This window comes from Stenella coeruleoalba (genome assembly GCF_951394435.1).
Source record: "Stenella coeruleoalba genome assembly, chromosome: 7".
NCBI classification, from domain to species: domain Eukaryota; kingdom Metazoa; phylum Chordata; class Mammalia; order Artiodactyla; family Delphinidae; genus Stenella; species Stenella coeruleoalba.
The window spans coordinates 107,865,914-107,892,024 of NC_137153.1; the positions used below are offsets into that span (position 1 = coordinate 107,865,914).

Here is a 26,111-nt window from a genome sequence, read left to right on the forward strand (position 1 = left end):
AGCCAGGGATGTCATCTGCCCGTTGACTCGCAGACTACGTTTGTGCAGTGCTGTTGTCTGAGAGCCTGCCACCCGAAGCCACCCGCAAGCCATACCTTGATTGCTCCAGTTGATATCTGGATCTCATGGAGCCTCCTCATGGTACCATCACGGTCCACAAAGTAGGATGATGCCAGCTGGTGCAGAGCTTCAACACTTTGAGTGGCATTCCCTGACTTCCTGTCCAGGCGACTTTTGTCCATGTACATGGTCAAGGCCTCCTCCCCTGCACAGAAAAGGAAAGAAGCTCAGGCAGCCCGTTGAGCTTTGGGATGCGTAGAAAGCCTTCATGGCTTGGATGCCGAAAATAGCTTCAGACCTCTCATTCATTTTGCCCAAATTTCCTTCTGCCTCTGAAAATCAAGAGCACAATGAAAGCAAGACAGTCCAGAGGTGTCTGTAAGCGCCAAGCTCCATCAGGACGAAGATCATGGAAAGCCTCTTAGTCGTCAAGTCCAGCTCTTACTAATCCACTTCATGGTTCTCACCAGCTTCATCTCGTAACACAACTCATTTCCTGTCTTCAAGGCTCAGGCTTTTCTGTAAAATGATGGATTCGCCATAGATGGTCCCTTCCCATTCCTTTCTTCTCCTCTGTTTCCTCCTCATCATCCAATTCCACCTATTCCTCCTCTCATTTCTCCCCTCTCTTCTTCCCTTGTTCTTTCCTTTCTCTCTTTCTCCTGCTGCTACCCCTTCCCAGACAGATGGACGTACGAATGGATGGATAGATAAATAGAGATATAGAGAGGGAGAGAGGGAGAGAGATAGAGAGATAAGACATAGTTCAAACACAGATACAGACAGATAGATAGGAAAAACTAAACTGTCAGCCCTGTGAAGTCAGACACTGTCTATATTAGCCACTGCTGTACCCCTTGTACAAAGCCCAGTGCTTGGCATATAGTAGATAGTAAATAGTTAATCCATCAATTTTTTTCATTCATTCAATAAATATTTCTTAAGTTACATCTTGGGGAGAGAGGAGATGACATGAAAGTTAGGCATAGGGTGGAAGAAACAGACAGAGAGAGAGAGAGAGAGAGAGAGAAATAGAAAATCTTATATAATTTACCATGAAGTTTTCCTTAGAAATACATGCATAGATTACTAACAGTACTAACTAATGGTGCATTTTATTTTGGACAACAAGGTGTTTCACCAGAACTTCATAAAGGAAGCTCCAGATATGCCACCTAAATAGATCTGATCATTGTACCGCTGGTTTCACTCTCAACTAACTGTGAACTTGGGGACATTTCTTAACCTCTCTGATTCTCAGTTTATTCATGAACAAAATCAGGAGAAGAATAGCACCTACTGCATAGAATAATTAAGAAGAATAAATTAATTAACACACGTAAAGTCCTTATATCATTGTCTGTTCGTTGTAGCAATCAAAAATCATTTGGAGTAGTAGTAGAAGGCAGTCTCTAGAACTAGACTGCCTGGACTTGAACTAGCTATGGGAACAAGTTACCTGCACTCTTTATACCAGGGGTCGCCAACCCCGGTCTGCGGCCTGTTAGGAACCAGGCCGCACAGCAGGAGGTGAGTGGCCACGAGCTCTTCATCGCTCCCCACCGCTCCCATCACTCCCCACCGCTCCCCACCGCTCCCACCGCTCCCCACTGCTCCCATCGCTCCCCACCGCTCCCATCACTCCCCATCCCTCCCCACCACTCCCATCACTCCCCACCCCTCCCCACCACTCCCATCACTCCCCACCGCTCCCATCACTCCCCACCACTCCCCACCGCTCCCCACCGTTCCCCACCGCTCCCCACTGCTCCCATCACTCCCCACCTCTCCCATCACTCCCCACTGCTCCCATCACTCCCCATCGCTCCCCACCGCTCCATCACTCCCCACCACTCCCACCGCTCCCCACCACTCCCCACCGCTCCCATCACTCCCCACCGCTCCCACCACTCCCCACCGCTCCCCACCGCTCCCATCACTCCCCACCACTCCCCACCACTCCCCACTGCTCCCACCACTCCCCACCACTCCCCACTGCTCCCCACCGCTCCCCACTGCTCCCATCACTCCCCACTGCTCCCCACTGCTCCCCGCCGCTCCCCACTGCTCCCATCGCTCCCCATTGCTCCCATCGCTCCCCACTGCTCCCATCACTCCCCACTGCTCCCCACCGCTCCCATCGCTCCCCATTGCTCCCATCGCTCCCCACCGCTGCCATCGCTCCCCACCGCTCCCCACTGCTCCCATCGCTGCCGTCGCTCCCCACCACTCCTGTCGCTCCCCACCACTCCCATCGCTCCCCACCACTCCCGTCGCTCCCCATCGCTCCCCATCACTCACATTACCGCCTGAACCGTCCCCCACCCCCATCCGTGGAAAAATTGTCTTCAACGAAACCAGTCCCTGGTGCCAAAAAGGCTGGGGAATGCTGCTCTATACTGCAGTTTCTGCATGTGTAAAATTGAGAGTACTAACTGTACTTTCCTCCTAGGGTTGTCATAGGATTGAATCCTTTAATGACATAAAGCACCTGAGCCCTGCCTGGCACATAGTAAGCCCTGAGGAAGGGTTAACCACCGTTATTCGATTACCACAAAATACCAGTCGTATGAGACTTATCCTTACTTCTAGTCAACCCAGTACAACAGGATAGTCAGAGAACAAACATTACCGATACTTTCTGAGGACAAAAGCCTGATATCTAAGATAACTGAAATTTCTTTAGAACGCTGATGATTTCTGAGTTGAATGGAAAACACAATTTACTTTCAAAAGAACAGTGGTTATCCTAGGATGTGGGCACAGTCCTGATCCCTAGGTTAATTCTTCTGCCTCGGACCCCTCCATGACTGCTTCTAGAAAGTGGTTTCATTGTCATTCAGAGTTCTCCACGTGCAGCCTCCAGCCTGTCTTTTCAGCCCTGTCTCCCTCCCTGTGTTCCAGCCAAACCATTCCTTCTGCCTCCATGGTTTATTCTTGCCAATTCCTCTCAGGCTTTCCTCAGACTCTTTTTTATTCTGTTTGGAATACCATTCTGTCCCTCCCCTAAATGGCTGACTATTGAAATCCTATCCAGCATTTTGGGACCAATTCAAACATCACTTCCTCTTACTGCCCTGTGTCCTTGACCTGGCATCTCCTATACACTCTTCAGAGCCTGCTCGGCTGGCCATCACCTTACAGGCGAGGTTTCCCCAGCCACACCCTCCCCCCCCGCCCCCCCCCCCCCCGAGAGAGCTGTCATCACCTCCGTCCATCACGCTCTAGTGTGTCCATTACGTTTAGCTCAGCATGCATGCACTGGGTATTCCGTGTGTTCTGAGCACTTTGGCAGGCACTGGGTGACAAATGAATAAGACAGTGTCCCCGTTCTTAGAGTCACCCAGTGACTACATGCATGCTGGCCAGTACAGGAACCACTGGCCAAGTGTGGCTACTGAGCATGTGAAATGCAGCTGGTCCAAACTGAGATGCACTGTACCTGTAAATTACACACAGCAGAGTCCCAAGATCTGGAAAATGTAAAAAAACTAAGTAAAATATCTAATTAATTAACAAATGCTGGAGAGGGTTTGGAGAAAATGGAACCCTCCTACATTGTTGCTGGGAATGTAAACTGATGTAGCCACTATGGAAAATAGAATGGAGGGTCCTTAAAAAACTAAAAATAGAGTTGCCATATGATCCAGCCATCCCACACCTGGGCATATATCCAGAGAAAACTGTAATTCGAAAAGACCCATACACCCCAATATTCACAACAGCCAAGACATGGAAGCAACTCCAACACCCATCAACAGATGTTTGGTTTAAGAAGATGTGGTATAAGATCTTCTTAAACCAAATATAAAACCAAGCCATAAAAAAGAATGAAATAGTGCCGTTTGCAGCAACATTGATGGACCTAGAGATTATCATACTAAGTGAAGTAAGTCAGACAGAGAAAGACAAATAGTATATGATATCACTTATATGTGGATTCTAAAAAATAATACAAATGAATCTATATACAAAACAGACTCACAGATAGAAAGCAAACTGATGGTTACCAAAGGGAAGGCAGGGGAGGGATAAATTAGGAGTATGGGATTAACAGATACAAATTACTGTACATAAAATAGATAAGCAATAAGGATTTACTGTTTTTTCAGAATTTTTCAGAATCTGAAAAAAAGTATATATAACTGAATCACTTTGCTGTACACCTAAAACTAACACAATATTGTAAATCAACTATATTTCTATTAAAAAAATAGAAACAGAACTGTAACGGAAAAAAGAAATAAAAATATCATTAATAGTTTATTAGTTACATGTTGAAACGATGCAGGGTGCCTGCATCCCTGTAGATAATGTGGGACCCAAGACACTGATGATCTGGTCTCTCTAGCTGCATCCCGTGCTGCTCTCTAGCTGTGCTCTATTCTGTACAAATGTGCCCTATTTTCTCTTATGGTTGGGACTCTGCTTTTCTGCTTTTCTCCTGGCTAACTTCTACTCATCCCTCAGGTGTCACTTAAGACATCTCCTCTAGGTAGCCTTCCCTGAATCCCCCACTGTTTACCTAAACTAAAGTAAGAACTCTAACCACGGGCTCCCACGATCTCTTTTATTTCTCCAATATGTTACCTGTCACATTTCCTGGTGATTTCTTGTTTAATAGCCTCTCTCTTTTACTAGAGGAGAAGCACTGTGAAGTCAATGAGTATGTAGGAGTCTTTCGTCATTTCACTGTCTTTGCCTAGCACAATATGGGCATATATTATGTGCTTAACAAATGATCAGGGTATGTGTGGGTAAATGGATAAATGTGGAAGTGGTCCAACTCTACGGTGTTTGTTGATTGACTGCAATCTTCCAGTAAGAAGATTCATCATTTTCAAAATTAATCTCTGGGTTCCACATGCCTAGACTCAAGTTGAGTTCAGAATAAAAAACTCATATATGCAACTTCCCATGAAGTCTTTGCCAGTTATGCAGGAGGACACGATTGTCCACCCTTTGGACTCTGCAGTAACCTGAATAGACTTGGCTTAAAAACGACTTTATATACGATTAGACATTGAGTTCCAGGTGTGGTGAGTGGTGGCCTGGGGCAGGAAGGACTCTGATTCTTCTTTCTTACGCTCCCAATGCTTTTCCCAGGTCAAACAAAGAGCAAATGTTCAGTTATCATTTGATGGATAGATGGATGGATGGGGAGATAGATGATTAAATGAATAGGTGAATAGATAGGTGGGTGGAGAGGTAAATGATTAAATAAGTGAATATACGCTAGAAGTTAGAGCCAGGAAGCAGAGGATATAAATATTACAAGTGTCAGCTCAGGCTCGCCAAGGGGCCTGTGAAAGAGAAGGTGAAACAGCTCAGTTCCCTCCGGACTGAGAACGGGCAGAAGCAAACCTTAGATCAAGAGGGGTTAATGGACTTCTTGCTGCATTATTAAGACTTAATTTCTTGTTTATTAAGAGAACATTCTGTTTAGAGTCGCTTTCCCATTTGGGCATTCCTGCAAATTGCCTCTTCACCCCTTTCCTCAATCTTTCTGTCTCTGGGGGCTTTGTCTCACTCTCTGTAGCACTTCTTTCAGAGGGGAACAAAGTGGGACACGTAGGAAATGGGGGATGTGGGGGCAAGTCAATCATCTTATCCTTTGAGTCACCTGGGGGCACTGTTCCCAGAAGAAGGAAGGGGATGTCTGGATTTCAGGCCTCTGGGGCATCCCTCATCCTTTCCTTCTGAGACCCTGTGACTTTATTCTTAGCCTTCCTCTTAGCCAAGGGGAGCTCTCCCAAAATACAGGGTGGGGAACGAGTATACACACAAACATACACAAGCACAAAAACATGAGTGTTCACCCATCAACAGACATTCATGCAATATACATACATTCACATACATGTGCAAGCTTACATATACACATATATGTGTACATTGTACTCATATACATGGGTGTAAGATGTATGCGTGTGTGCACTGCATATGTATGTATGTATGTCTGCATATAGATTAACTTTCACGCAAGCACAGGCAGGCGTCTGTGCACATCCATCTGTGCAGGGAGACATACGCTCCCATGCACGTGTGCAAGCTTAGCTGTATATATCACACAGACACCCACCTCCAAGGTGTTTCCTTTAATCCAAAATATGATCTTCAGAGGGACTAAGGGAACTTGCTATCCCTGTATTTATGTGGGTCATTCCAGACCCCAATTTTTTCCCTTTACCACCATCCATAAAAAAATCACTCATACCAATTATGTTGAGTTTAACGGATTTCACCCCAAGAGTGAGGATCCCATGGAAATGTCTTAGATGTCAGCCCTCCTGCCAGCTCCACTTCCTCCTTCTCACTCCGCTTCCTTCCTCTTCCCTAAACGCATTTACTTGTCCTCTATGTGACAGTTTAAGAATCATCTTTTGTTGTTTGAGCGTGCCCGCAGGAACCCACCTGACACCCCAAACAGCTAATCAAAGGATTTCCTCTAAGTGAATACGGTGTTCTCCTTAGGGAAAATTACAGTGAATACAATTCTCTGCACCTCCTTATATTTAGATGGAAAAACTGATAGCCAGACAGGAAAGTGAATTTCTCAATGTCTTCCATTCATCTAGTGAGTGGTAGGAACGGGTTTTAATCCCAAGTCCCCCAATTTTTTAGTCTCAGTAAATGATAATGATAACAATAGTTATAATAAAAACAATAATAATAATAATAGCTAGAACAACAATAGCAATTATTTGTTAGGTGCCAAACACTTTCAATGCATCATTTTATTTAATCTTCACAATATACATGAAGTACTAGTATTATTTCTATTCATAAAAGAGGAAACCAAGGCTGAAAGTATTGAGTAACCTGCCAAGGTGACCCAAAACTGGTGAGAAACAGGCGATCAAACTCCAGAGCCTGCCCTTGCATGCCCTACAACCTACCGCCTCCATTCTCTCCCATTGCATGGGAAGGCTCTTAAGAAATACTTTTCCACAAATGAGTGAATGAAGTGATGATGTAAGAAGGACCTCACACAGTTGCTGGGTTGCTGCCACACTGTGTCCATCAACAGTAAATCCCCCACCGTCACCCATGCTGAGGATTCAGGGAACATTTAGGGCTTGCTGTCCAACACCGGAACTCAATCCAAAGCTTTGCATATTTTAAAATATTGTGCTGTGAAAACAGGAGAGGACCAAGGCTCTGTGAATAATTCAACACCTCGCCTCAGAGAAATTAAAAATATATTTCACTGCAAAAGAAAAGTCTGTTATTTGGGACTTCCGGGGACTTGGACAGAACACAGTTCCTAATGGAAGCACTGCATTGATCTCAATAATTGTTTTTTTCAAGTGAAATGGGAGATGGGGGAAATTTAAAGAAAAGGGTACAGGTTAATGCCACACTCAGTGTAGAAGTGATTTCATTTTCACTTTACAATAGAGTAGAATTTATACTACATGATTTAACACTCAAATGTTAAAGAATACATGCTGGCTGGTTGGTTGTTGGATTGGGTGGGTTGGCAGGTGAGTGACTTGGTTAAAGAGATGACAGACGTTGGGTCAAGAAAATAACACAGGCTTTGTGGACAGAAAACCCTAAGTTCAACACTTATTTTTGTCACTTCTTAGCTATACCTCTTGTAAGTCTCAGCTTCCTTATCTATAAAATGGAGATAATATAACTTAACTTGCCATTTTTGAGGACTAAAGACTATGTACAACACCTGCTATGAGTAAATACTCAAGAAAGTGTAATAGGAGTAGCTAAGTAGTGGATACGAATGAATGAATGAATTTGCCCAACCAATTTCTCCACCCAAATTCTCCACATCATTGGTCTTCCTTGAAATGCATACCTAGAAAGCCTCCCCACCCTCCTCTACCCAGCCAACTCCTACTGAGCTGAACTGCCACTTCTTCCAGGAACTTTATACTGACTGCTCCAGCTTGTAGCACTCACCCTCCTCTAAAAAAGATCACTTGTTATAAGCATGCCTCAGTCTACCCACCTGCCTCTGTCAGTACACCAATCTTGTTCAGCTGACAGGGGCCTTATCTAAATGCATAACTTTGCAGCTCTCTGAGCAGGTGGCATGGTGCTCCACTGCCCAACGGGCTTTCTCAAAATTCAGTGGACTTAGTCCTTGTGGCAGAAAACTGATGGCCAAAGGATTGTAGCTCATTATATAAAATGATGCACGCAGGCAAGACCCATAGCATCTAAGTGCACTAGCCTCTACCACTTCCCGTTTTCTTTGCATTTCTTTCCTTCCTTTTATCCTCCCCTCTTATCTTCACTCCCTTGAAGATGAACTGGACATGATGGGGAGGGATGGGTAAAGCTGAGCAGGGTGGAGCAATTAGGCTGCTTTCCTACTACTCTACTCCAAACCCATATAAGATACAAACGATACCCCATTTGTAAAAAGATAACCTCAAGTTATCAACCCCTAAAGCAGACTTCAACAAACAAAGGCACTTCTCTAAACATCATCTGAAGTTATTTCCCCAGATTACACTGCATTCCAAAGGAACTAATATAATAATACGATTAAACATTCCCAACGAATTGCGCAAATTCCAAGGTGAAGCCGTATTTCCACAAAAGTTAGTAAACTCTCAAGTTAGACTGTCCCAGAGAACGGAATCAACCAAGACAATGTGGCTTATCTGGCAACATATACTTCTGAGTGACATACGATGGCAGAGATGTCAAGACGGCTTTGATCCTAGGCCATCCCACCGTCCTCTCCATCTCAGACTCAAAGTCATGACAAGGCTATGGCCCAGTGGCTGCTGACCTACCTCCCAAGGTAGCGGAGATGAGGAGGTGGGTGCCGTACTTTTTGATGATGGTATCGATGAACTGCTGAGTGGTGGGTCTCCTGCCAAGCAGGCGGATGCTCCTTTGAAACTCCGGCATGAGGGGCACTGGATGACGGACCAGGTCTCTCCTCTCAATGGCTGTGTTCCTCACCTTCCAACGGGCAAACTCCCTGGGCAGGAGACATGAGTGAGACTTTCCACTTACCACCTCTACCCCCAAGCCAAAGCCCACCCAACCATCCCATCCAGGCGTCTGTCCTTAGGTGAGAGAGTGCCCACAGCTATTTTTAATATTTGTGAACTGATACTTAGATCTGGAGCCCTCAGTCTAGATCTAAGTATTGGGTACTATTCTCATCACTGGGATACTGCAGTGAACCAGACAGATGCAGTCATGTTCTCACGATGCTTACAGATCATCAGAGATACAAAAATCATTGTCATCTAGTTGCTTATTCATCTCCCTCACTAGACTGCGAATGAAACCAGAGAGATGGGATCTTCTTAGGTACATGGTACATGTTACATGGTGCGAGTCACAAGTATGCTAGCTGGATAAATAAATAAGCAAAAGAATAAAAGGAAGGAAGGCTGTGTACCAATGGACAAGACGTTAAGGCACAATGCAACTTGAAACCTGTTCTAAGACAATTCCACAACCCAATAATTAGTCCAGAGTTCTGTTTCATTCGAAATTTTCACATGCATTCACTGAGCAAATACTGTTTGGAAGAAATTAAGCTTTGTTCTGACCATGTAAGGGAATTTCCACTCTTCCCTTCACTAATGACAGAGAAAATCAAGATAGAAGAACACTGAACTTGGGAGTCTAAGCTCAGGGTCTCGCTCTGCCTCTTGTAAACTATGTGGTGTGATCTTGGGCAGAGGATGTCATTTCTCTGGATCTACAATTCCTTATTTATAAAATCCAATTAATATTATCTATTTCCTATTGCTGGTGCCCGGATTACATGAAACATAGGGTGTGAAAACACCATTGGAAATGCCAGGCACTAATCCAATGTGAGAGTTTTATAACTTTTATTCCCTCACACATTCACAGATACATAAATCATTAAAGGTTCACGTGTAATGAATGAGGAGAATGCAAACCAAATACAAGTAGACATTTAAAGGGCCTTGGTTCAGGTTGTTTTTGCTTTAATAATGACCTCTGCTCCTACCAAAGATGGAGCTCCCCTTGAAACAACCAGTTCTCCAACCTGAGTTACAAGCTCCAGGTCCCTTGAGAAAAACAGACTAGCCAAGAGGACTGTAAGGTCAGCCCAGATAAATGATGGGAATGAGAGTTTAATGAAAAGGTCTCTCACTCCTGCCACAGATGAGAGAGATGAATAAAGGAAGGGGCACAGAGCAAGAAGAAGCGGAACAGGGTGGGAATCGGGCTGGAATATGTCTCGGTAATTCAGTGGTGGAGTCTGACCCCTGATGCACAGAAAACTGTGTCTGAGGAAGAAGCTTTCCAATTGGAATGCATTTCCAAGCCTCAGAGCTTATAGTCTGTGGCTGCTTAACAAATCTCTGTCCATAATTCATAACACAGTTTGAATTCTAAATAAAATCTCAGTACTCTGCACATCTTAGATATGTATTAAGTCAATCAACTGCACTCAGTGAACCTTGCAGGGCACCTACTAAATGCAGACTATCATGTGTACAGGAGGGGAGTGGACACATCCCAGTCTCAGAAGCTCACAGTCTGGCAGGAAAGGCAAGACATGTCCAGCTTATTGTAAACCAAAGACTACAGGATGCAGAAGAAGGAACAGAGACTTCTGAGGTCTCTAGGGGAAGCTTCAGTGAGGTCTTATCTTAACTATAGTTTTGAAGTTCACATGTGATTTAAATAAACAAAAATGTTGTTTAACATTTAAACAAAACCCAACAATCCACATGGATGAAAGGGCAGGAGCAGAGTGAGTGAGAGGGGGATACATAACACATTATGGTAAGAGCTGAACAGGAAGGAAAGTGTATGAAGAGGGTGTGAAAGGGGACAAAATGGAGCAAGGGGGTTGACCAGACACGAGGAGAGAGTGGGGAATGCGAGAGCCAGCTGAGGGGAATCTTATAGGTGAGGTAGCTGGCGACACAACTCCCCAAGATTACTGCTCCCTGATGTTCACACCCTGTGTAATCTCCTCCCCTTTAGTATGCGCTGGACAGGACCCAGTGATTTGCTTCTAATGGACAGAATTTGGAGGTGATAGCATGTTAGTTTTGTGAATAGGTTACAAAATAGTTTTGTGATTAGTTTACTTCTCACTCAGCCATAAAAAAGAATGAAATAATGCCATTTGCAGCAACATGGATGGACCTAGAGATGATCATATTAAGCAAAGTAAGTCAGAAAGAGAAAGACAAATACCAGATGATATCACTTATATATGGAATCTAAAATACGGCACAAAAGAATAGGTCTATGAAACAGAAACACACTCACAGATATAGAGAACAGACTTGTGGTTGCCAAGAAGGGGGTGTTGGGGAGGGATGGACTGGGAGTTTGGGATAAGCAGATGCAAACTAGTGTGTATAGGATCGATAAACAACAAGGTCCTACTGTATAGCACAGGGAACTACTGATATATTCAATATCCTGTGATAAACCATAATGGAGAAGAATATGAAAAAGAATATCTGTATCTATAACTGAGTCACTTTGATGTACAGCAGAAATTAACATAACATTGTAAATCAACTATACTTCAATAAAAGAAGAACAAAAAACCCCATAACCCCCAAATATGGCAACTTCCGTTTTGCCCCTCCCCTCTGTCTCTCTCTGTCTCTCTTTGTCTTTGTCTTGTTCTTGCTACCATGTTGTGAGATGCACTGTTGAGAGATCTATACTGGGAGGAGCTGAGGGAAGCCTCTGGCCAATAGCTTCTGAGGAACTGAGACCACACAAGGGACTGAGTTCTAACAGTAACTATGTGCATGAGCTGGGAAGCAGACCCTTCCCAGTGGAATCTTCAAATGACAATAGCATGGCAGGAGCAAGGGCACCCCATTGAGCCACAGCCAGATTCCCTACCCACAGAAACTTTGAGATAATACATAGTGTTATATTAAGCTACTAACTTGTGGGGTAATTTGTTACTCAGCATTAGATGACCAATAAAAGGCAATGAGAATCATTAGATACTTCTCATCTGCTTATCCCTGAAATTTATTAAGCTATGTACGTGTAGTTATGAAAAAAATATATATGTATATATGCATAGAAACATACACATATTTCAGTATAATAGACATATCATTCTATACTATTATGTTATAAATTATAGTTATGTTATATACAGGGATATATATATAGAGAGAGATATATAGATATAGAAATATATAACATTTATTTATAGCTTACAACCTTGGGTTACTATTTTTTTCATGTGAATATGGCTACAGTCCTCAAAACTGACATGCATTACACTCAGAGAGGTTAAGTAACATGTCAAAAGTCACACAGCTCATTAGTGGTAGAACTGGGGGTAGAAAACTTGTGTCCTGACTCTTAAATCACACTTTTAATGTAGATATTGAAAAGTAGACTATAAAAACCATAGTAAAACCAGTACTGACACAAAGAAACAATACCACCCCCACCATCAAATTATAAGCCAATGACTTAATTCCTTTTTCTTCCTTTCTTTCTTTTTGTTTTTTTAAACAGCCTCCACATTCTTTCTGATGTTCACTAGCTATACACCCAGGGCCTGCCATCTGTGTTGCTTCCTTGAAAAAACTAAGGAGGAAGCCAGTGCTGGGTTCCTGGTTCCTGCCTCACAGGATGGATGCAAGGCCTAAGTAAGGGGATGCATGTGACCCACTGAGCACAGTGCTGGGCACTTGGGAAAAGCTCAATAACTGAGGGGTGTTATTATGAAGTGCTGACTCTGCCAGGCACTGCCTGTTCAGCACCACAGACAGCTCCCGATCCTAAGGAATTTCCATCTTACTGAATGATGTGCTATTTGCAACCGTCATCTTAGTCACAGAGGAATCAGACAGGAGGATCCCTGACCTAGTCTGGAGGAGCAGCTGGGGTGGGAGCGGGGATGTCAAAAAATTCTTCTATATAAGTTGAATCTTGACGAGAGCATAGCATTTGGCCAGACAAAGATAGGGGAAGGATATTTCAGGAAGAATAAGCTCCACGTACAAACATGGAGAAAAATAAGAGAGAACAAGACAGTTGGAGAGAGAGGGATGTGTGTGTGTGCAGTATTCATGTGTATTGAGTGCATGTGATATATAAATGATAAGAGGTAAAGACAGAGAGGTTGTCAGCGACCACACGATGAAGGGTCTTGTGTGTTGAACTGTGTTATTAGATTTCTATCTATAAACTCTGTTCTTTTTTTTTTTTTTTTAAGATGTTGGGGGTAGGAGTTTATTAATTTATTTATTTTTTTTTGCTGTGTTGGGTCTTCGTTTCTGTGAGAGGGCTTTCTCTAGTTGTGGCAAGCGGGGGCCACTCTTCATCGCGGTGCGCCGGACCCTCACTATCGCGGCCTCTCCCGCTGCGGAGCACAGGCTCCAGACGGGCAGGCTCAGTAGCCGTGGCTCACGGGCCCAGTTGCTCCGCGGCACGTGGAATCCTCCCAGACCAGGGCTCGAACCCGTGTCCCCTGCATTAGCAGGCAGACTCTCAACCACTGTGCCACCAGGGAAGCCCTATAAACTCTGTTCTTAATGGCCAACAGTCCAGACTAAAAATGTTCTAAAAATGAGTCTATGTGACTCTGTGACGATCATGAGAATGTTGGAGTTAATACTGTAATAGCCACAAGATTCTACAATTTTATTCTCTTTACCAAAATACACTTCAGTAAAAAGTCTTCACAGTACCTAGATCTATTCAGAAGTAGATTTAAACAACATTAGAACTAAAACAGTTCATTTATGCTTTCAAAATTTGAATGCTTATATTTTTCCAGATCTGAGTATACAGCAATAAACAAACTAGATAAAAGTCCTGCTGTCAAGGGGCTTACATTCTCGTGAGAGTGGACAGACAATAAAAGGACAAATGTGTAACATGTCAGAAGGAGAGAAGTGTTATGAAGATAAATAAAGCAGAGGAAGGAGGTAGGGATGCCCTGGGGTGGGGTGAGGGCGTAGTTCTATATAGGTGGTCAGAAAACGCCCTCCTAATTTGATGACATTTAAGGAGACTTGAAGGAAATAAGGAAGAGACCATGCAGCCACCTGGTGGAAGAGTAATCTAGGAAGAAGGAACAGCAGGTGCAAATGTCCTGAGGTAAGAATATGTTTGCCAGGTTTGGGGAAGATCAAGGAGGGAGGATGCAGGATGAGATAAGTAGATGAGTAGAAGAGATGTTATGAAAGGAAGGGCAAAAAGAAAAAAAATAACATCAAAACATGGGATGGAGTTGGCACCAATCTCAAAAGGCCATTCTAGATTTAGTAAAGACTTTTTATTTTTAAATTCTAAGTAATATGGAAAGTCAAAAGAAGGTTTTGAGTAATGACACCATCTGATTTATGTTCTAAAAGAGGAGTAGGCAATCTTTTTCTGTAAAGGGAAAGATAATATTTTAGGCTTTGCAGCCATAAGGTACCTGTTACAGCTACTCAACTCTGTCCTTGTAGTGTGAGTAGCCACAGACAATAAATGAATGAGTGTGGCTGTGTTCCAATAAAACTTTGTTTATAAAAGCAGGTTTCAGGCCTGATTTGGCCCATGGTGAGTATGACTCCTGTTCTAAAAGCATCACGATGACTCCTTTCATAGAAGTCACCCAATCCAACCCACTCAGTTCATAGATGGCAAAACTGAATTTCAAAGACATTGACTTATTTTCCCAAGATCCCACAGCAAAATGCTTGGCAGGACTGAAATCAGAGCCCAGGGCTTGTGACTCCAAGTGCAGTGCCCTTTCCACTGCAACATGCCACCTTAAAAAAATAGTAAAAGAAAATAAAAGAGAGAAAAAGCCTGCTTTTCATGTTGTCTAACTGCTCTGCTGACCCAGGAACAATTTTATGTAAGTTCTCAGTGAATTGAGCACAACATAAAATATATCTTTCCTTCTGAGCCCACAGGACAAGCAAATTCCCCTTGGAGGAGAAGGCAGAACTCACAATGGCATAGGATATGTTTATGCCCAATTAAGCATCCCAGCAGGGCGGGCAAACCAATTAGACTGAGATTCAAAAAGGATCCTGGATGGAAGGCATGGGGTAGCTGCAGCAAGGCTCATCCCACTAGGGGAGCGGAGGGTGGGAGGGCGGGTGAAGACAGAGGCAGAGGATGGATGGAGACTGGATCCAGGGTCACAGGACTTAGGATGAGGGTACAGAGAAAACCACAAGCCCAACGCTCTCATTTCAGAGCACTGCTTTTATAGTAATACTCCCTTGTCCCCTTGGCTAACCCTCTGTTTCCTAGACACACACACACACACACACACACACACACACACACACACTCAATGACACATTGAGAATGAGGCTGCACTGAAGAAAAGATTGTGAGACAGGCAGGAGAACTGGCTCTGTGCCCTTGTGAAGGTGTGTGTTTACTCTCCTGGGAAAAAAGTTGATAGTATTAGATGATCTTCAGCTTTGTATCGCTCAGCCAGGGCCCCGGCAGATAGAAATCTTGGGTTAAAACCTGACCCTGCCATCAGTTAGCTGTGAAATCGCGATGAGCTTGCTTATACTCCAAAAAAATGTAGATGTAATCTAGGGGAAGCATATCTACCTTAGAGGGGTGGGTTTAGGTTTATATTAAATCACGGAGCACAGTATCTAGAACATAAAAACCCTGAATAAAGGTAGCGTTAAATTTATTATCTATATTACCATTGTTGTCATGGTCATAGGAGAGGCTCCAATGGGAAGGTGGGGAATAGTGGATGATGGATGGTGGGCAGAAGACAAGAGGAAACAATCCTGCTCTTTTTAAAGCTATCAGTAGGTAGAACTTTTGTGGAGGGATTTGATTCCTGATTCCCGTGAAGTATGATAAAAGTACTGACTGCATTTAAGAAATGGACTGAAAGTTTATAAACTTCCTCCTACTCTATCTCCTCATATATGTGATGAAGACTAAAAACATGCATCTCCCAGATTGTTCTGAGAGTTAAATGAAATAATGGCTAGAAAACCTCTTTGTAAACTGCAACAGGGTATGGACAATTGTAAGTTGTTGTTTATTATTATTATTTAGTATTATCATTATATCTATATTTAATATTATTATATCTATATATTAATATATAAATAATATATATATTATTTAATATTATTATGATGATATTTAATATTATTTGCATAGGGCACAGTTATAACGATATTATTATTCCTTAAAATGTTTGCTTTTGTTTCATCATGTGTAAAATGGGGGATCACAATTTCTACTTCTCAAGGTTATGAGGAGAACATCTCCAGTAGTGTTGGGTCCTTAATAAGTGCTGGATAAATGTGAGTTTCCTCCATTGTTTCCTAGGTAATCAAAGTTACTAATTACCTCTAAGGAAGTGAAGGGTTGCTTTACTCTTCTTTATGAAACATGTTTTGCAGCTTTTTTAAAAAAATTGAATCTGATTGCATAGCAGAACCAACTGGAGGTGGTTTTCAAAAACACACCTATTGTATAGACTTCAAAAAATAGAACAATGGAAAAATAAAGGGAGGAAAACAAAATGAATTTGGAGTTAAAATTAGCATGCAAAAGCAATCCTATAAAGTCCTGAACACTTGATAGAAGTGGACAACAAACGTCTCTGAGCTTCCTTGCAGCCAAAGGAAAAAGGGAATCACAGACCAAAGAGCCACACAATCAAGAAGAAAACAGAGCAGCTGTTGTTCAAAGTTGTTGGAGATACAGAGAGTTCCCGGATGCTGTGATAAGATACAAACATCTCCTATGGTTTCTCATAAAGAGATGGATGTAGTTGATGCCGGTGGGGAATGTCCTCACTGTCAATGTTTGATTGGCTCAATGTAGCCTAATGCATATGATGAAGCACCACTTGGTAATGCAACTCCATGAGAGACAAGCATTACTGTTTAAACAGGAAGCACTACAGTGATCTGACTTAATCCAAGGATACATTTTAGAATATTTTATAGACATTGTATCCTCAATAAATGTTTGCCGAAAGCATAACTGATTAAGGTTACAGGATGTTTGCATTTGTTTATTCCTGGGTGGCTTATTCCGTTGGTTGCATTTATTTGGAAGTGAAATAAAAATAAGCCGCTGAATGTCTGGGGCTGGGGGCTGAGGAGGATCTGGGACCACTTCCATTACTGTTAGCAGAAAATTATCCCCAGAGATGAACAAGGGAAATCATAGAGGAGGGGACTGAGGAGGTGAAGTCATTGAACCGAGAGAGAGAGAGAGAGAGAGAGAGAGAGAGAGAGAGAGAGAAAGAAAGAAAGAGAGAAAGAGAGAGAAGGAGAGAGAGAGCATTTCTCTTGCCTGCTGTTCCCAGCCTCTCCCCACATGTTCCCCAGCCAGCTCAGGGAAAGGTGAACGCAAGGGCACATGTGAAGTGGAAATGATGCATCTTAACAAGTATGGTGTCCTCAACAAATCCCCTGCCTGTCTCCATGCCTCAGAACATAAGTGAGAAAGCAGCTGAGGAATCCCAGCACCCAAGTGGTTCTCCAGGGTAATTTAGCTCTAGAAGGGTAAGGAGAGGAAAAGCAGAAAACAAATAAACGAACAACCAACCAAAAAGAGCTGTCTCTGAAAATGTGATTATGAATAGTGTTGTTTTAATTACAAGTAAAGACACTGACTTAACTATAGAGAAAATAATCTTTGCTTACAATTTGTATATAAGTCTTTCTATTTTCCAAAGTGTGTTCATTTAAGTAATGGCCTTTTTATTTTTCTACTAACCCTAGTAGCAGTTCTAAAGGCTCCTATGGGAATAAAGTTCAGAGAAATGGGGGCAACTAATCCAGGGTAAGCATCCTGGAATTGGGCTACATGCTTCTCGTTGAGTGGAAACTGGAAAGGAAAAAACAGCAACACAGCAAGTACACTTGAATGGCCCAGGTTTGATAGAAATGGACCATCTCTAGAAAAGCAAGTGGGATTCTTCGTGGAGCACTGTTACTGAGGACAGGGACCTCCACGGGGGTTATGGGAATTCATCACGGGGAAAGCAGCTTAGAATGTTCTTGCTTTATTTTACTGAGCAGACAGAGTTTCCTTAGATACCCTCAGTCACCTGAGCTACCTCGCTGCCATACAGAATCCAAAACATCAGAATGAGGATGAAAGGGGTTTTGGAACAACCATCCAAGGACGTTGCTGTCATTTCACAAATGAGGAAATTGAGGCTCAGAGAGAGAAATGGACTTGCCCAAGGCCTCAGAACCTTTGATGGCAAGAGGGACTAAAATCTGGGTTCCTGATCTCAGGTTCAGTGTCCTCTATCCCGATCCGCTGTCCCATCCCATTATCTCAACACTGTGGGGTCTGTACTGCACTTGGTCCTTTACAAAGCTCTGTCACCATATACATTATCCTCTCAATAACCTGGAAGTGGGGGGCATTTCCATCCCCATCACAAGTGGGGGAAACTGAGGTCCAGGGCAGTGAAGACCACATGACAAATCCATGTCAGAGCTGGGACAGAAACTCAGCTTCCATGATTCTCTGCCTGGGCTCTTCCTTGCTTCTTCCTGCCCCCTCATCCTCTGCCTACTCTGGCGTCACCAGGCCAGTGGAGGACAGATGTTAACTGTCCCAAACTGCCTTGTCGGGAGCACCCGCGACGCTCTGCAGAAGAACGAAATACGGCATTTCGAGAAAAACCAAATGACCCACTGAGCACCTGATAAAGCGGCACAAAACAGGTCCTTTCCTGACATTGTGGCAGTGCGCGAGGAGCTCAGAGTTCACAGCCAGAAAGGCCTGGCTTTGAATCCCAGCATAAAGCCACTCATTAGCTGAGTGATCCTTTGCAGATCGCTCAGCCTCTCTGAGCTTTCTTTATCAGTACAATAGGAATCCTAGTACTCACCTTGCAGGGTTACTGGAAGGATTAAGCATAATGAATGCAATTAATCTGGCAGTAGTAGCTACTCAATAAGTGTGAGCTATTTATCCTTTGGCAAGGCATTCTAAAAGGGGAGTTTGTCTCATAACACATAACTTTTAATGGATATTTTAAATGATCTTAGATATGCCCATGGGCTCTAGGGATTACACAAACTGCATATAAATAAAATATTTAAAATTCTGTTTACTCAATTTGTCTCTCTGCTTATTTCCAAAACATGTACTGTGAAAGCATGAGTCATAACTAAATATAGATTAATAAAAGTTTGGAGCAGCAATTATTTTCCAATTGTCATAAATCCCATTAAACATTGCAGTTAGATGAATTTTCTTTTTCAGATCACAAAATTTGAGAGCTCCAAGGGACCACAGAGAACATCTTGGTATTGCCTTCGATCTTTAGATGGAAATATGGAAACTCTGAGAGGGGAGATCATTTTCCCAGGGACACACAGCTATCAGTAGCTGGTTTTAAAATCCAAGTCTTGCACATGCTCATTTCCCTCTGCCACAGCACATCTTTCTAGGAGAAAAACGAGCAAACTTCTTCCCTAGAAAGTAATACTGCATTTAATTGCCAATTTTTTCCTCGTTAAAATATTTTAGGATTAGCAAGTATGCCGTCATCTGAGAGCCTCCCCCAAATCTGCATTCCCAGCTAGGTCCTTCTTTTGTTTCCCTATAGAGAAAGCTTTCCTGTCCCTGCTTTAAACTCATTAAGAAATACCTTTTTCTTCAATCCAATCAACACACATTCACTGAATTTCTGGTCTTATACCAGGAATTTGGGGTCTAAAGCCATCCTTTACTTAAATGTATCAAAGTTCTTAAGAATGATTTAACTCAGGGGTCGACAAACTATGGCCCACAGACCAATTTTATCCCTCTGACTGTGGTGGAAATAAATTTTTATTGGAACACAGTCTCACTCATTTGTTTACATATTATCTATGGCTGCTTCTGCACTATAATCTCAGGGTTTAATAGTTGCAACAGAGACCATAGGGCCCATGAAGTATAAAATATGTACTATCTGTTCCTATACAGAAAAAGTTGGTTGATCCTGATTTAACCCATTGAGCTGGCCAGTCAAATAATGTATTTTAAGGAAATAATAAAAAATGCCAGATCAAAGATTTATAGATTGAGCTACTCAATAGAGATAGATAGATCATTAAATTCTGTGTGTTTTTAAAAATTCCTTTGCCCTAAAAATATTTTAAAAACATTGGGCAAAAGAAAATTAGAAAATGAGGATGTTTCCCACACAGCCTGCTTGAATCTCCTTTAAAGCCTAAATAACAAAGTCATTATTTACATACAAATTAGAAGGAAGTGATTTTCTTAAAAATGCCTGGATCACACCTGAGTTAAGAAAATAAACACGCTTCAAGTGGAATTTATGATTTGATGATTAAACAAGGTAATTGACTTAATATACAAAATGATGAAAAAAATACCTTCTGGGGGGTCCTAAGGCATTCTCAGAGGTATTTGATTGCCCAAGCACTGAACGAAGAAGGAAGATACCGCCAATTTTCCTAGTTGGTGGAATCTGATGAGTTGTAACGCCATGAAAACCTGGCTCCAATGGCTAGAACTGCAATGACCAGGAAGAACTGACAGCAAGATAAAGTCCCACTCAATATAGCAAGCTTTTTCTTATTGTCAGAATGAATCAGGATAGAACAGGGAAGAAGGGAGCCCTTGTCTAAAGATATCAAAGCAGAGTCTGAGTAACTAACTGATTGACAGAGATGCTTACAGAAGGGATTCAGAACCCGCACGGTCACTGCAGCGTTGCTATTGCTGTCTTTACCCACTCGGAGACCCTACGTGTTTCAGGAAAGAACATGAGCTGTCTTCTGAGTGCCCAGGTGAACTGAAAATGTTTCCTTGCAATCCCTGACAGCTATACTGGTCTCACACAGACACCAAGATGAACTACAGTTATGGAAGAGATTACCTATTTAATTTTTTTTTTTTTTTTTAACCTCTGAGTTAGTTGGATGACACTCCAAAACACACTGAGAGACGTCAGCCCCGTGCTCTATCCCATGGCTACCCCCAGACTCTGAATTTTCATTTTATTTTTTCTCCTAAAGCACCTAAATAGGGTTCCGCTCCATCACATGATCCTTCAGTTCCTCTTTTTTGTGTGCCCATAAATGACTAGCAAGTGTTATTTTTCTTGGGCATAAAGGTATTTTAACGGCCATAGGCTACGAAAGTCACTGCCAATCAACCACTCTTCTGCAAGTTCACTTTACTTTCCAGGAGAGCCTAGCTCCCTCTCTCTCCTACACAGATGCTTATCCACCTAAATCCATAGACTCAGCCACAAACAATCTCTCTTTTCTAACACTGGACAGGCTTGATTTTTCAGATCCATACGCCTAAGCGTAAATATATATTCGGCACCGAATATGGACCAGGTGCTTTGCATTAAAGCACAAGCACCCTGGGAGGTGGTTATAATCATCCCCATTTCACAGATGAGGAAGCTCAGATTCAAAAACCCAACCAGGTTTAACTCTGTCACACTATGTGCACACCAGATGTGACTTATGATTACTTGCAACCCAATAATCTGTCTAGCAAGCTAATTGCTTGTTATGACTTTATATGAACTATTCTTAAACTAGCTTGTACTTCTTACTTATCTCTTGCATTTTCAGTGAGGGACTGCCAACATTCTGGCCTCCTTAAAGGCTAACATTGGGTCTAGAAGAATGAGGACTGGCCTTCGAGCAAAGGCATCATAAACCTACCATCTACTCTACCATAATAAGCTGGGCTACCTTAGACAAGCCATGATTCCTCTTTGGATTTCACTTTTCCCATCTGTAAAATGGACAGTTGGGTTGGACGACTGGCTTTCAGACTTCTGTTGAGACATGAAACATTTGATTCACAAATTCATTCTTTCAACTAAGTTTTTGTTTGTTTGTTTTAGAGGATTTACCATGATTCTGTCTCTATTTTAGGCGCTAGGGCTCCAGAAGTGAACAATACAAAGAACTTGCATTTTTCTGGGGAAAACACAAATAATAATTTTCCAATAAATGTTTTGCAAAATAGATAAATTTGATATAAGTAGAGCTTCTCCAGGAATGGGGATGATTGCAGAATCCTATCTCTCCCCTCACCACCACCCGCCTTCAGGCTAAGCTCAGAGCCCAATTTGAAAACTCAGACTCAGATTCTATCTGTGCTTTGTGAGACGGAATCCATAAGCCACCTGCACCAGAATTTGGTGGGAAGCCATGTTAAAATACAGAAACAACAGCTCACTCAAACTTAGCAGAGTCTCAGCCTCTGCCTTTCTAACAAGCTCCCAGGGGACCCCTCTATAGAGCGAAATTGAGAACCTCGGGACTGAAGGGCTCGGATGTTTCCCCTTCTCTGGACAATCTTCCCATCATTCCCTCCTAGTAAACTCTTTCCCTACCTACTAGGTCTCAGCTGAAGGTCACTTCTACAGGAAGCGTTCCCCATCTCCCCAGCCAGCTCTGGTCCCCCAAGCCACTGAACTCAAGTGGCAATCGTGGACATGTGTGACGATTTATTGTCATCCCCTCCTCTCGACAGTAACCTACATGGGGCGGGGGCTATATTCTATATTCTACTGGAACCTTAAAGTGCCCAAATAAATAATTCTTAAATAAGTCAAGGCAGTACAAGTTTGTGAATATATTTTCTCTCCTTTCCAGCATTAAGAAACTCATGTTTTTGAAGTACCCTCGGCAATCAGGTTGTTTCACTGCCGATGCTTAGCCCCTGGAGTCTGGCACGTTACCTTAGGACTCTGTTTCCAAATTACCCAAGTCTTCTGTGACTTCCTGTTTCTATTTCTTACTGCACCCTGTTCCACGCGTAGGCAGAGGTGGCAATTTAAACCTCAGAAGTGAGGAATTTTGGAATTAATCTTCAACACCTTAGTGGTTTCATTTTTCCCTTTTCCAATCAGTAGCACAGCCACTAAGTCCAGAGATCTGCAGGAAAGGACTCTTATGGGATTAAATAAAATGAGGTTCTTAGCCAAAGCACATGGAGGTGCAAACACCGCCCACCTGACTCCCCTGCTTCCACCTCGACAACTCTGCGATTCTTGCTCAAGAATTCTCTTCTCAAAGTGTGGACTGGTTCATGATGCCGCCTCCACCTTGTTGGGAAGCCATCAATGAGCCCTCACTGTCTACAAAATAAATAGGAAACTCTCTGGATTCCTATTCAAGAGTCCTCATGACCAGAGTTAAACCTGAAAGTCTCAGCTCCTTCTATTACCCTGTCCTTACTCCAGTCAAACTGAACTGCTCTGTGGACCCATTCCTAATATCATTTCCTTACGTTTTTCTTTTCTTTTAAATATTTTTCATTTTTTATTGAAATATAGTTCATTTACAACGATTTAGGTGCACGACAAAGTGATTCCGTTATACATACATATATATATATATACATATACATATATATACACACATATATATACACTCTTTTTCAGATTCTTCTCCATTATAGGTTATTAAAAGATACTGAGTATAGTTCCCTGTGCTATGCAGTAGATCCTTGTTGTCTATCTATTTTATATATAGTAGCGTGTATCTGTTAATCCCACATTCCTAATTTATCCCTCCCCACCCCTTACATTTTTATGAACATTCCAGACACAAGCCACCACCTAAACATAGCCCAGACCTCTTAATTCTGAGTGGAATGCCTTCCATGCCTACTTAATTCACCAGCTTCTTCTTGATTCCTAATCTCCCCCTGGCCCTGGCCAGTACACAGCTTTATTTATTTATTTATTTTTGCGGTACGCGGGCCTCTCACTGCTGTGGCCTCTCCCGCTGCGGAGCACAGGCTCCAGACGCGCAGGGTCTGTGGCCATGGCTCACGGGCCCAGCCGCTCCATAGCATGCGGGATCTTCCCGGACTGGGGCACGAACCCGTGTCCCCTGCATCGGCAGGCGGACTCTCAACCACTGTGCCACCAGGGAAACCCTACACAGCTTTATTTTTTATTAAGCTCCATCAAGTATACAAACCCACTCTTACATCCAGGCTTTCCTACCTTCATGTACTATTTTCTGCTGGAAAAATGATTCCCCTACTTTACCTGGTTCCTTCTTACTCACCAACAGAGAGCACTTTGCACTTCTCAATCAAAGTATATATTACCCTGTACTACAATTACCTGTTTACTTCTTTCTGTCCCTGCTCCATGATGCTTTCTGCCTGAGAACGGGAAGAAGCTAGCTTGTTCAGGCTATTCTTAGCACTTATCTTAAGACCTGGCATATGGTAAGTTCTGAAATAATTGAGGTGATTCCATGAATTCCCATCTATTCATTCACTCAACCAGTATTTTTTGAGCACCTATTTGTTCGATGTAATTTCTAAATGCAGGAGATAAAGCAGTGAAAAGAACAGGCAAACTATTAAGCTCACATTCTAGTAGGAGAGTCAATCAATAAATGAAGCAATGCTTATGCAATAAAATGCCAGACCACGGTAAGTCTCATAGAAAAATGAAGCAAGGTAAGAGGACTGAAAATGACACAGGTAAAGGGGGCTCACTTTTGTATGGGGACACTGGAAACTCCTCTAATGAAGAGAAATAGGACCAGAGACCCAAATGAGGTAAAGAAGACTTAGATTTGTTTCAGGCAAAGCGAAAAGCAATGGCAGAATATCCAGTGCTGAGAATGAACTTAGAGTATTTGAAAAATGACAAGACGGCCAGTTTGGAGAGGGAGGGACAGGTGGCAGGGCCTACAGAGAGTCAGTCCTAGTGGACCAAGATGAGGGTTATGGATTTTCCACTAGGAGTAATGAAAAGCCACTGGACAAGTCTGAGAAGGGTGACAGGATTCGAGTTAAGTTTCAGAAAGATCACTCTGGCTGCTTTGTGGATGAGAGCTGAAGATGGAAAATGACACAGCTGGAAGCAGGGGTGCCACCAGGTGGCCACTGCAGTGGTCCAGTGGAAGCTGACAGTGGCCTGGATGAAGGTAGCAGTGGTCAAGATACAATAAAACTGGAGATGTATTTTGTAAGTAAAATCTATAGCATTTGCTGGTATAGGGGTGTGAAGAAAAGAACCATGGAGGCTCTGGGTTTGGAGTAGAAATAATGGGGTTGATAGTGATGTCATTAGACAAAAATGGAAACATTGGTAGAGGAGCACATTTGAAAACAGAAACCAAGAATTCTGACTTTGATGGGACACATTTAAGAAGGCTATTAAACGGTTGGGTGTATGAGTCTAAGTTCAGGGAGAGGTCTAGGCTGGGAATATAAATGTGAATCATCGGGAGAGACTCTATAAAGCCTCGAGAACAGATAAGAACAGATGAGATCATCAGAACATGGACACAGGAAAGGGGTCCAAAGGCTGAGACCTCAAAGTGCTCTAATACCTAGAGACCGGAAAGAGAAGGATCCCACAAAGGCACTGAGAAGGTGATCCAAGCGAATAAGGAGGAGCAATGGGAGGGAAGTTGAGTAAACACCGTGATTTAATTAACGTCAAATTGACTCTCTCTACCATAGCTCACATGACCTGCTCACAGGATCTGCTCACCTCTCTAACTTCACCTTCTACCGTTCTTCTCCCATTAACTGCACCGCTGACCTCTGTGGCCTTCCTCAGATCGGCCTGGATGCTTGGCCCTCAGTGCCTCTGTAGCCTGCACGGGGCACACTCCCCTCGGATGTCCACAGTGCTGCCCTAGCCACCAGCTCAGAGAGGCAATCTCTGACCACCAAAGCTAAACCAGCCCCCATCCCATTACCTGATTTTCATTTATTTAGGACAAGTGTGTCACTATCTGCAATTTTGTTTTTTCTTAAAGAAGATGTTGGGGGTAGGAGTTTATTAATTTATGTATTTATTTTTGCTGTGTTGGGTCTTCGTTTCTGTGCGAGGGCTTTCTCTAGTTGTGGCGAGCGGGGGCCACTCTTCATCGCGGTGCGCGGGCCTCTCACTATCGTGGCCTCTCTTGTTGCGGAGCACAGGCTCCAGACGCGCAGGCTCAGTAGTTGTGGCTCACAGGCCTAGTTGCTCTGCGGCATGTGGGATCCTCCCAGACCAGGGCTCGAACCCGTGTCCCCTGCATTAGCAGGCAGATCCTCAACCACTGCGCCACCAGGGAAGCCCTATCTTCAATTATTTTATCCATTTGTTT

General features: G+C 43.0%; 1 protein-coding gene across 5 annotated transcripts in view; it reads right to left on the bottom strand.

Annotated features, from left to right (window-relative positions):
* The window catches only part of BRINP1 (BMP/retinoic acid inducible neural specific 1), a 423,362-nt gene that overhangs the window by 56,190 nt on the left and 341,061 nt on the right, over positions 1–26,111 (bottom strand). For all 5 annotated transcript variants that reach the window (XM_079927237.1, XM_079927235.1, XM_079927238.1 and 2 more), the window contains 2 exons: positions 8,829–9,019; positions 96–265 (listed from right to left, as the gene is read on the bottom strand). In XM_079927237.1, the coding sequence (XP_079783363.1) occupies positions 96–265; positions 8,829–8,946 (288 nt within the window). In that variant the 5' untranslated portion in view covers positions 8,947–9,019. The remainder of the gene's footprint in view (positions 1–95; positions 266–8,828; positions 9,020–26,111) is intronic.